General features: G+C 30.1%; 1 protein-coding gene across 7 annotated transcripts in view; it reads right to left on the bottom strand.

The window, feature by feature from the left end:
• The window catches only part of LOC145258144 (protein PRRC1-A-like), a 108,236-nt gene that overhangs the window by 14,722 nt on the left and 79,828 nt on the right, over positions 1-13,686 (bottom strand). For all 7 annotated transcript variants that reach the window (XM_080115930.1, XM_080115929.1, XM_080115934.1 and 4 more), the window contains one exon: positions 10,712-10,770. In XM_080115930.1, coding sequence (XP_079972056.1) covers positions 10,712-10,770 — 59 coding nt within the window. The remainder of the gene's footprint in view (positions 1-10,711; positions 10,771-13,686) is intronic.

Raw genomic sequence — 13,686 nt, 5'->3', positions numbered from 1 at the left:
AATATTATTATTAATAATTTTAAATAATCGTTATTAAATATTATTATTAATAATTTTAAATAATTGTTATTAAATATTATTATTAATAATTTTAAATAATTGTTATTAAATATTATTATTAATAATTTTAAATAATTGTTATTAAATATTATTATTAATAATTTTAAATAATTGTTATTAAATATTATTAATAATTTTAAATAATTGTTATTAAATATTATTATTAATAATTTTAAATAATTGTTATTAAATATTATTATTAATAATTTTAAATAATTGTTATCAAATATTATTATTAATAATTTTAAATAATTGTTATTAAATATTATTATTAATAATTTTAAATAATTGTTATTAAATATTATTATTAATAATTTTAAATAATTGTTATTAAATATTATTATTAATGATTTTAAATAATCGTTATTAAATATTATTATTAATAATTTTAAATAATCGTTATTAAATATTATTATTAATAATTTTAAATAATTGTTATTAAATATTATTATTAATAATTTTAAATAATCGTTATTAAATATTATTATTAATAATTTTAAATAATCGTTATTAAATATTATTATTAATAATTTTAAATAATCGTTATTAAATATTATTATTAATAATTTTAAATAATTGTTATTAAATATTATTATTAATAATTTTAAATAATTGTTATTAAATATTATTATTAATAATTTTAAATAATTGTTATTAAATATTATTATTAATAATTTTAAATAATTGTTATTAAATATTATTAATAATTTTAAATAATTGTTATTAAATATTATTATTAATAATTTTAAATAATTGTTATTAAATATTATTATTAATAATTTTAAATAATTGTTATCAAATATTATTATTAATAATTTTAAATAATTGTTATTAAATATTATTATTAATAATTTTAAATAATTGTTATTAAATATTATTATTAATAATTTTAAATAATTGTTATTAAATATTATTATTAATGATTTTAAATAATCGTTATTAAATATTATTATTAATAATTTTAAATAATCGTTATTAAATATTATTATTAATAATTTTAAATAATTGTTATTAAATATTATTATTAATAATTTTAAATAATCGTTATTAAATGTTATAATTAATAATTTTAAATAATTGTTATTAAATATTATTATTAATAATTTTAAATAATTGTTATTAAATATTATTATTAATAATTTTAAATAATTGTTATTAAATATTATTATTAATAATTTTAAATAATTGTTATTAAATACTATTATTAATAATTTTAAATAATCGTTATTAAATATTATTATTAATAATTTTAAATAATCGTTATTAAATATTATTATTAATAATTTAAATAATTGTTATTAAATATTATTATTAATAATTTTAAATAATCGTTATTAAATATTATTATTAATAATATTAAATAATCATTATTAAATATTATTAATAATATTAAATAATCGTTATTTAACATTATTATTAATAATTTTAAATAATTGTTATTAAATATTATTATTAATAATTTTAAATAATTGTTATTAAATATTATTATTAATAATTTTAAATAATTGTTATTAAATATTATTATTAATAATTTTAAACAATTGTTATTAAATATTAATAATATTAAATAGTGAGCAAAAAAACAAAAATTCAATATGTGACAATAGCGAAATTAATACATGTTAAGAAAATCTCACGTGACAAAATAATCCAAACAATGAAGAATGTATAGAATTCAGACAAATGTCACATTAAACATGTATTAAACAGGTATGATGTTAGATGTGTGTGCAATATCTTCATAATCATAAGCAGAAAAATAATGTTTGCAGGTACAAAAATTAATCGTGTATGTATTGTGTGCTTTTCGTTTGTTCTGAGAAGAGAGCTTTTATGATGTCATAAATACTGAAATAACAAAGGGTCGATGGTGCAGCGTTGAGTCTCTATGGTTCCAGATAAGCATTGTTTGTAGATAGTAGTTTCAGTTCTACCCGAAGTAGGCCATAGGATAATTTGGCCAAAATGTAGTGAGACAACAACAACTATGGAAGGCAGTAATTACTGGGGATACAGTTTTTTTTTTCTTTTTTTTTTTTTACATGGGAGTCACCACTTATCAAGGCCCGAAGGCCACTCAGGGATAAGGGTTATTGCGTGTACAGTAATCAATGAGATAGTATTGTAGTAATCATTAGTATTGGGGGTTTTGATAGAGTGTCTTACTTAAGGGGGCGGTTTGTCAGGAGTTTGTTTATGTTGGACTTGAAGACGTCCAAGTGGTAGTTAAGTGGGAAACAGGCAAACGGCAGAGAGTTCCACTGGCATGCAGTTCTAAGTTACAAAACTCAGCATTCCTATCGTCATGTTTAACCACCTGAAGAAAGCCAGAGGATGAGTTGGCCGAAACATGGTAAAACAACAATTATGAAGATGAGGATAACAATCCACAAAAAAAAAAAAAATAAATAAATAAATACACAAATTATGAAGACTCATCTCAAAGGATTACAAAAAAAAAAAAAAAATGAATACACAAATTATGAAGACTCATCTCAAAGGATTACAAAAAAAAAAAAAAAAAAATGACATGTTCAATTTTTAGCAGTGTGTTCAGTTTTGTATCTAAGTTTATTATAAAATAATTCCCTTTATTTCCACCTGTAACGACCTCTCCACGCCACATTGACCAAGCAACATCGAGAGGTGTACTGGTTGACGATTATGATTGTTATAATATTTGTGAAAATAGAACGTTATCATAGCAAAATAAATATTTACAGATAAAATTATTTACATTAAAATGTTTTAATAGAAAGGAATGTTAGTTTTCATAACTAGCACAAAAAAAAAAATGTTAACTTGATGTTAATTTCATAGATGGAATTTAAGATAACTATAAGACCTAAGACACTTAAGACCAGGACACTAATGATCTGGGACACAGTACCTCTATAGGCATGGCCCCAAATAGTAACCTCTTACATCCAAGTGGTAATATGCTGTGTTTGTGATTAAAGATAAAGAAGTATAATCAAGTACATAAAAGAAACACTGAACTCTCCTATTTCCTGCAGCTCTCTTTTCCACCTCGCCAAACTTTCACGAAAAACACTTGTTTGGCCAAAACCACTATCAATAATTTCCCACACTCCTTGTCTGTGTCTAGACCTAAATGTAGATTCCACGAACAAAGCTTCTTTCTTAGAACTGAACGCCTGTGGAACTCACTTCTGATTGCCTGCTTTTCAGCTGACTACAATCTGATCGTCTTCAAGTCCAATGTAAACAAGTTCTTGATGAACCGTCCCCCTAAATAATCCAATTTATAAAATTTCTAGTACTTATGTTTACTATGCTATAGTCACATTGACTAATGTATACCCATTAACCCTTATCCTCGAGTGGCCTCCAGGCCCTGGTAAGTGGTGATTCCTGTGTAAAAAAATATATACGGGGGGGGGGAGTATAATATTCATTCTGTATAACCTTGTTAATCCTTCCCTATTTTATCGTTATTTCTATTCTATGGCAAGTGCTTGCGGAAGTTTCAAGCTCTAGTTATCTCCCTTTCCTTGTAAAAATATCCCAGCAACAACTTTCCTTCCTACCAATGCTGCAAAGAATTCTTTTGCTCTTTTTTTTTCTCTGCATGTCTAAAATTTAATTGAAATTTAATTGAAATTTAATTAAAATTTAATTGAAATTTAAATTTAATGCAAAGGAAGATCTCACATCTCAACTCTCTAAATATGTTTGATATTGGCAGGGCAACATCAAAAGGTGTGCTGGTCAACGATTATTATAATCGTTATTAATATTTGTAATAGAATGCCAGAAAGAATGTTATCATAGCGGAATACATATTTACAGATAAAATTATTTATGTTAAAATATTTTAATAGAAAGGAATGTTAGTTTTCATAACTAGCACAAACAAAAATGTTAACTTGGTGAAAAAGAATGTTAAAACGTTAACAAAATGACGTAACAAGATAGCTTGGAAATGCACGGATCAGTTAGTCAAGAGTTGGGAGTCAGAGAACAAATCGAGTTCGTAGTCAGAGGAAGAAAAGGCGGTCATGGATAGTAATGGTTTCTTGCTTTTATTTTAATTTTCTTTTCATTTTGTTTTTGCTGGGGATGGGGCATTCTACCGAATGCCAAATATTCTCTCATTAGTTTAGTTACTCCAACTTAGAAATTTTTTTTTAAGAATCTAACTGTCCCTTTAAGTGCTATTGTTTGCATTTCTCTTGCACTTGGTTCACTGGGTATATTCGCCAGATAGTTTTTGAAATTCTTTTTCATTAGCCCGGTTGCTGGTATGATTGATACCTTCTTAAGATTCCAGTTTCTTTTCATGTCGTGCATAAGTTATTGGTATTTTGTTATTTTCTCCCTCTCTGCTCTAGGGGAAAATGTTGATAGTTAAAGTCTACACCCAGCATTGCAGCTTTCCAATGGGGAGGGAGGAAACATCCAGAATAAAGCTGCTCTAAATACCATCAATGTTTTGAGTCGTACAAATCTGTTTGCAGCTTTTCTGAGGATCTGTCAAATCAAGACCAAAGATGAACCAGATAGGTTTTCCCATTGGCTGACGTAAAACCCCAGAGACTTATTTGTCCCTTAATGTTATAATTTTTATATGTTCTGTTCAAACAATCACTAGACGATCAATAGGCACATTCATATATGGACGATCAAATATACCAACATGTAAATATATATATAGTTATCAATAAACACATCATAAATACAAACCCCCTACCCCATGTCATACAGAACCCCACCGTAGGACAAGTAGAAAAGATCTGGTGGCGAGTCACTGCGGGGTAAATATTAGTTTAAGAAATCAAATTTGAATTTATAAACGGCATTCCAGCATATTTCTTGAGACATTTCATTGTTGCATTACCTCCCCTGCTTTCTAGACTGTGATAGATGATTTGGTGTCCCTGACGAAACATCTTCCAACAGATATTATGTATTATAATTAGGGCTATGACAACAGCGTATTCTTTTCATTGTTTTGACTCTCGAGTGTGTATCCGTTGATATCTTATATGCTTTTATATAGAGTGATGTATGTGGTTCTTGGTTGATTAACTGTGTCTTACTGTGTTGGATACATACTTGAGAGTCAAAACGATGAAAAGAATATGATGTTGTCATAGCCCTAATTATAACATTTTTTTTATTAAAATTTCATACGAAAAACAATGTGAACAATTCTTACGTTTATTAAAAAAAATGTCAAATATTTATTTCTTGTGATTGTTAACTTTCTTTTTTGTGTGGAATATTCTTAAAAAATAAAAATTTTCTTTACAAAAAATATATCATTCTTACGCCAAACTACTTATAATAATGCAAATACTACTAATAATAATTTGTCTAAAAATGTGATAAGTTTCTTCAGTTAAAATATCTATTGGAAGATGTTTCATCAAGGATGTCAAATCAGCTACCACTCTCTAGAAAACAGGGGAAGTAATGCAAGAATGAACTGTCTCGAGGAATATACCAGAATGCCTTATAAATAGGGCTATGAAAACAGCATATTCTTTTTCTTGTTTTGATTCTCAGGTATATATCCATTGATATTTTTTTTTTTTTTTTTTTTTTACACAGTGATCACACTTATCAAGGCCCGGAAGCCACTCATGGATAAGGGTTATCGCAAGTACATTACGTTAGTGCGGAGATTTGATGAAGTGTTTACTTAAGGGGGCAGTTCATTAGGAATTTGTTAACATTGGACTTGAACACATCCAAGTTGTAGTCCGGTGGGAAGCAGGCAGACGGAACAGAGTTCCACAGGCGTGCAGTTCTAAGAAAGAAGCTTTGTTCATGGAATCCACGTTTTGATTTAGGCACAGATAAAGAGTGGGGGAAATTTTTCACAGTGGATTCGGCTAGACGGGTGTTTTTCGTGAAAGATTGGCGAGGGGGGACCAGAGATTGGAGTTCAGACGAGCACCTGCTATGGAAATAATGATAAAACAAGGATAGGCTCGCAACGTCTCTTCTGTGGGAGAGAGGTTGCAGGGTAGAGAAAAGGGCATCCCCCACTAAGCCACGAAGTCTATTTTGTACTCTGTCAAGGCAGGATAGGCTGTTTTTTGCAGCTCCTGCCCAGATATGGCAACAGTATTCCATCCTTGGACGTACTTGGCTTTTATATAGATAGAGAATTGCATCAGTAGTGAGATATCTTCTGGAGCGGTAGAAGGATCCCACCATCTTTCCAGCGACCTTGACAACAGACTTGATGTACGTGTTCCATTTCAGATCAGGAGTAAAGGTCAAACCCAGAAGCTTGTCAAAACACGGGGCCTCACCCAGACGAGAGCCATCCATCACAATTGATGCTAGATGTGGATCAGAGCGTTGATGATGTAAGGATAGGAGTTTGGTTTTGGATGCATTAAAGGTAATATCTTATATGTTTTTATGTAGAGTGATATGATCCTCGGTTGATTAATTGTGCCTGTGTCGGATATATACTAGAGAATAAAAACAATGAAAAGAATATGCTGTTGTCATAGCCTTACTTATAAACTAATTAGTAACATGCTAAAAAAAAAAAAAATAAAGTTAAATTTTCATACTTTTTCGTGCTTTATTCAAACTGTCAAACTAAAATAATTATTCGTTTTTAATGTGGAGACGTTTAGCAGTGTTTTGTATCTTATTAAAGTCTATAATAATAAATGTTGAATCATATTTTTTTTTTACTGGGGGGGGGGATACTCGAGGATAAGAGTTAATAAGTGTCAGGTAGAAGGTCATCCTATACCATGATCAGTAATGGTGGAACTTGGTTTTAATTCCATAAGAGGAAAGTCTAACAAGAACTTATTTACATAAAACTGGAAAACAACCATGTTATAGTCAGTTGGGAAGCAGCTCCATAGTATTGTGTTCTACAAACACAATTCTAAGAAAAAAAAACTCTGTTCATAGAATTTTGGTTTTGTTATAGGCAGACATAGAGTGAGAGAAATTTTTGGCAGTTGCTGTAGGTAGACAAGTGCTAAGTACTGGTGACTGCAGAAGTACCAAGTGCTGTATGTTCCAAAATGGAAGTGGCCGTCAATTGGTTCAGAAGAACTGAAAAATTACCTAAGAATTCTTTGAGATGAGTAATTTGTATATTTTATTTATTTTGCGGACTGTTATCCTCATCTTTATAGTTGCTGTTTCACGACGTTTCAGCCAACTATTTCTCTGGACTTCGTCAGGTGCTTAGCTGCCTATTCCTATCTCATCGTGGCTAATCACCCGAATAAGGTCAGAGCAATAGTTGGCTGAAACGTTGTGAAACGACAACTATAAGGATGAGGGTAACAGTCCGCAAACAAATAAATAAAATATATCTTAGACGTTGTGTCAAAACATGAGCAGGAGCAGGCCTTTTACAATGAAAACATGGCGGTGGGGAGTAGATGTTCACAACAACCTCCTCTGCCACCAGAAAATCATTAGCAACAATTAATTATGTGAAAGAATGGATGATAATTCTTGCGTTAGTAGATGCAGAACAGTTGAAGTAGCAGGTCCAGTTCACAAGGGAAGACAAAGGAAAACATGAGAGGCAGTGATAAAAATAGACTTGAGAGAAAGAAGGATAAATAAAAACATGGCAGAGATAAGTCAGTGGTTATCCAGCATATTTCTTGAGGCATTTCATTCTTGCCTTACTTCCGCCACTTTCTAGATGGTGGTAGCTGATTTGGTGTCTCTGCCGAAACATATTCCAACATATTTTAACTGAAGGAATTTATCACATATTTAATTAGGGAGACATTCTTAGTATTATTATTATTATGAGTATTATCAGTAGTAATATAAGTATTTAACTTTTACTGCTTATACTAATAATATAAATACTACAGCTTCATCGCTAGATTGTTAAAAAAGAAAAAAGAAAGATTGTTAAAAAAAGAAAAAAAAAAAAAGATTGTTAAAAAAGAAAAAAGAAAGATTGTTAAAAAAAGAAAAAAAAAAAAAGATTGTTAAAAAAAGAAAAAAGAAAAAGAAAAAAAAAAGATTGTTAAAAAAAGAAAAAAGAAAAAGAAAAAAAAAAGATTGTTAAAAAAAGAAAATGGGGGGGGGATTGGAGAAGTGAAAACGAAAGCAAAATTTAAATAATCACCGGTTTTTTTTTTCCCCCCAATTTTTCGATATGTGTCCAAGAGATTGCTCTTTCTAATGATACTGCGTTTGTACCTGTACGATGTGGATAACAAAAGTTTTTAGCAGACATACAAACACACACACAAACACACAGATGTTTGCTCTTTATATAATAGACTAGCATGGGTACCCGGCATAATAGACTAGCATGGGTACCCGGCGTTGCCCGGAAGTCGAAAAGTGGTATAGTAGGTATTAAGCAACCAATCCCTTTAAAAAAAAAAAAAAAAAAAAAAAAATACTCGTGAGTACCCTTTGTGGCAAAAAAAAAAAAAAAAAAAAAAAAAAAAAATTAGGCGCAGTAGCCAGGCTCGAACCTTTAATGCGAAAGAGGAAAAGAAGGAGAAAAAAGCAAATGCATTAGCCTTTTCACCCATGGCAACTTTATGACGTCATGAGCCTTCAAAATAACGTTTTTTTTTTAATGTACATTGAGATTGCTAGGTGTGAATTGACTTGCAAAAATATTGACACAAAAACGAATCCCTCCCCGCAAAAAAAGGCCCAGTTAATAGTCAAAGAATTAATGTTTTGGGCCAATTTTTGCATATTTGTCGTTCAAGAGATCGATCTTTCTAACGATACCACATTTGTCAGTGTTTGTTGTGCGTGTCGAAAGTTTTTGGCAGACATACAAACACACATTTTGCCTTTTATATAATAGACTAGCAGGGGCACGCGGCGTTGCCCGGGTGTTTGTAGGTATGTGTGTTTGGGAGGGAGGTTAACAACAACAAAAAAAGTTTTGGTAGGTACCTAGGATTGAACCAGGAGCCTTGAGGCGAAGATGGAAAATAAAATGTGAAAAAAAAAAAACTGACATGTTTACCAGCTCGGCCAGCAAGGGAAAGTAACTGAAAAACGTTTGAATTTATTTAAGAATTAAAAAAACGAGCTCAAATATCTCGCAGTAGAAATCGCGCGGTTAAGTTTTACTGTGAGGCAGTTGTTTTGGGGTTTGTTTACACAAATTGACAAGTGCGTGATTTTGAATTTAATGAGGTCAAATAGAAATACCGCAGTTAACTTTCACTGTGAGGTAGTTTTTTTGGGTTTTGTTTCCCCAAGATGTTGGGGGAAAAACCCACTCCCTATAAAAAGAGAAGTGTTCCAATGAATAGCAATTGTCTGATATAAGGGGTTTCCCCCCCCCCGCATTGATCATACTTTATTGCTTTTCTGGACGTCCCTGCCACGAGTGCCAGGGAACTGCTGATACGGATTCAGCGAAACAAAGACGCAGCGATTGAAAAAAAAAATCTCGAAAATAGTGTGTAAAATTTGGGCAAATTAAAGATAGAAGTGATCTCCATTGGTAACTCGTATATATTATGATTTAGACAGTATATAAAATGTTTTAAGAATGAGTGAGCATGCCAAGCGCCCCCCCCCTCTCCAAAAGCCTTTGGCGGACATACACAAAAAGTGCACACACAAACACACACACATTTTCACTTTTATATTATAGACTAGCAGGAGGTACCTGCCGTTGCCTGTCTGTGGTGAAGTGGTGTAGTAAGGAAGCCCCGGAGGGGGGGGTATCAAAGCAACAGTAGGCAGCCCGGGTGGAGAGAGGTGTTAAAAAATAAAAATCGTAGTAGGCAGGCAGGCTCAAACCCATAACGCAAAGGAGAAAAAGAAGGTGAACAAAACCTAACGTCTTAGCTGATGCGTCCATCATGAAACTGAAGTTGCAAGCGTTCGAATTAAGGGTAGTCAATCCAATGGAGATGATGACTTGCGAAAATGTTGACAAAAAAAAAACGACCTCTTTTTGTAAAAAGTGGCCCAGTTGAGAGTGAAGGAATTAATTTTTTCGGCCAATTTTTCAATATTTGTCTTCGAAGAGATCGAGCTTCAAAACGATACGGATTTTGTCATGTTCCGACGCGTCTTTTGGAAGTTTTTGTGAGACATACAAACAGACACACACACATTTTGCCTTTTATATATTAGACTAGCAAGGGGTACCCGGCGTTGCCTGGGTGTTTGGAGGTGTGTGTGTGAGGGGTTTAAAAAAAAAAGCAGTAAGTATGAGGATCGAACCCGAACCGTTGAGGCAAAGTTGTAAATTAAAGTGTGAAAAAAAAAAAAATGTGCATCGTTAACCATTGCCCCACCGCGAGATGCTAACGGAAACACGTTTGAATTTATTTAATTACTTGGATTTGGCAGGTGCCCGTTTTAATGAGTTAATGAAGTCAAGTTTTACTGCGGGATAGTATAGTATTTCATTTACTGCGGGAACGCTTCCCAAGATGTCATAGGAAAAAGACTAACCCACATGCAGCGAGCGACAAATGTTGAATATTTATCTTCCCGAAATCGAGCAAATTAAATAGACAGGCGAGCTTCATTGTTAACTGTGAGAGATTACGATTTATATGTGATATAAAAAGTTTTAAAAAGTTGTTAGGCGAGCGACCGCTTCTCTGAAAAAACCTTTTGTAGACATACAGAAAAAGCGAACACACATTTTCGCTTTTATATTTATAGATTTACTAACCTGTACTCGATTGAGGTTCCGATGTAATAGAATCATCTGAGGGTATGTACTGCGTTATGCTGAAATGGGATAAAAACTTTTCTAAATAAGTAAATTCAAACAAAATACGAATTTTCAAAGAAATGTTAATAAATTCCACATACAAATTGATAAAATAGTTTGTACATTTCTTCTGGCTTTTTTTGGTTTTGTATTTTTTGTTTTTTACCAATATTAAAAAAAACATTTCTATTTTTTTCATTTTTCCCCCCTATTTTTTTTTTTTTTTAAATCTAACAAATTTCTTATTTACCAATATAAACAAAAAAATTTCTATTTTTTCATTTTTTCCCCCTATATTTTCTTTTTTTTTTTTAAATCTAACAAATTTCTTATTTACCAATATTAACAAAAAAATTTCTATTTTTTCATTTTTTCCCCTATATTTCCTTTTTTTTTTTTTTTTTTTAAATCTAACAAATTTCTTATTTACCAATATTAACAAAAAAATTTCTATTTTTTCATTTTTTCCCCTATATTTTCTTTTTTTTTTTTAAATCTAACAAATTTCTTATTTACCAATATTAACAAAAAAATTTCTATTTTTTCATTTTTTCCCCTATATTTTCTTTTTTTTTTTTTAAATCTAACAAATTTCTTATTTACCAATATTAACAAAAAAATTTCTACTTTTTCATTTTTTCCCCTATATTTTCTTTTTTTTTTTTTTAAATCTAACAAATTTCTTATTTACCAATATTAACAAAAAAATTTCTATTTTTTCATTTTTTCCCCTATATTTTCTTTTTTTTTTTTTTTAAATCTAACAAATTTCTTATTTACCAATATTAACAAAAAAATTTCTATTTTTTCATTTTTTCCCCTATATTTTCTTTTTTTTTTTTTTAAATCTAACAAATTTCTTATTTACCAATATTAACAAAAAAATTTCTATTTTTTCATTTTTTCCCCTATATTTTCTTTTTTTTTTTTTTTAAATCTAACAAATTTCTTATTTACCAATATTAACAAAAAAATTTCTATTTTTTCATTTTTCCCCTATATTTTCTTTTTTTTTTTTTTAAATCTAACAAATTTCTTATTTACCAATATTAACAAAAAAAAAAAATGTTTGATTCATTTATTTTTTAATTTTTTTGTTCTATTTTTCAATTGAACAAATATTTTTATATATTTTCTTCCCAACCTGATTCACATATTTTAAATGGACGCCTATTGATAAAATTGGATGTAAAAAAATAAAGCCAGTCTTTGAACAAAATCTTTTCTTTTTGAATTTGTATAAGTCAAACCTTTTTATCCTTGCTGGAAAAAAATAATGAATTTCATTAAACATTATTTAAGACATTTTTATTCTTTGATTATTTCTTTCGAATTACTTTATTTATTTATTTATCTTATTACTAGTAGGAAAAAAGGAGTCTTGCCTGGTCGTAAAATATGCTTTAATATATTTTAATTCTTGCAGATTTTGTATTCATTATTACAGAAGCAATTATTGAATATTATATTGAAATTAATATATAGTAGTAATTTCAAAAGTAAAAAAAAAAAAAACCTGCATGCCATCAGCTAGAATCAAAACCAAAACATCTTGCATTCCAGCCACGTTTGCTACTATTTGAGCTATCAACAGATAGATAAGAAAGATTTCAAATTAAACCACTTCAAGCTATGAATGAATTTGCACATGCACAAAAGTAATAGAAATACGTCGGCAAGTTGGAATGAACATTTTGCATTTCAACTTGCCGACGTATTTCTGTACACATTATTCATCAGTCCAAACAAAAATTTTACTCCTTATTAATGGTGTATAAATTCTACTTCCTGTTAATTTCAGTGTTATGTGATCAGTAGTTTAAGAGTTTATCAGTTAAATATTTTCACACACATACACATTTACTGTTTTATTTATATAGAATAATCAAAAACATTTAAAATATCCATAAAATGAATTTTGAAATCAGTATTTACACACACACACACACACACACACACACACACACACACACACATATATATAATATTCAATAGAGAATTGGCTCTATAATAATAAATACAAGATCTGCATGAATTAAAATATATTTAAACATATTTCATGATCACTAATTAGTAACAATGACGAAAAAATCTGACCCCTCCCCCACACCTAATAAATCCTATTCCAGTTGACCTTCCAAAAATAATTTTTTGTTTTCTAAATTTTAAGTATTATTCATCCAGAGTAATGCTGATCAAAAGTATACCAACTTTGTGTTTTTTTTTTATTTTTTACTTTTAACTGGACGCACACATACACACACATACATACATACAAGGCCTTCTTACATCTAGGGAACTCTAATGTGTAGGGGTGGGATTTTGTTGTTTGTCAGGGGTATTTACGTTGAGGGGGTAAATGGGCTTGTAGTTCGTCAGAGCATCCATCATTAAAATACTTGTAGAACAGGTAGAGGGATGCAACATTTCGTCGATGGGGCATAGGCTGAAGCTTAGATGACAGTTCAGGGCCTATCAGGTTGGCGACTCTCTTTTGAACCTTGTCCAGGAGCAAGAGACTAGTAGCAGATGCACCAGCCCAAATGCAACAATACTCCATTCATGGGCGAATGGTGGTCTTGGGTCTTGTAGAGGTACAGGATACTTTCACGCATAAGTAACTTTCTAGCATGGCTGAAGCTTAGATGACAGTTCAGACCTATCAGGTTGGAGACTCTCTTTTGGACCTTGTCTAGGAGCGAGAGACTAGTAGCAGCCCAAATATGACAACAATACTCCATACATGGGAGAATGGAGATACAGGATACTTTCAGGCGTTAGTAGCTTTCCTACACGGTAGAGAGAGCCTACCTTCCTCACAGCGGTCCAGCAATGCTTTCAATGTAAGTGTTCAAACTCATGTTTCCTGTGAACGTTAGGCCGAGGAGTTTAAAGAATTACTTTCAGATAATAAATCCTTGCCCATTGCTATT

Source organism: Euprymna scolopes, chromosome 33 (assembly GCF_053919585.1).
Source record: "Euprymna scolopes isolate OS-2025 chromosome 33, ASM5391958v1, whole genome shotgun sequence".
Taxonomy (NCBI): Eukaryota; Metazoa; Mollusca; class Cephalopoda; order Sepiida; family Sepiolidae; genus Euprymna; species Euprymna scolopes.
Note: the sequence above shows the minus strand (reverse complement) of the source record. Positions and strands in the feature narration are given on the sequence as shown.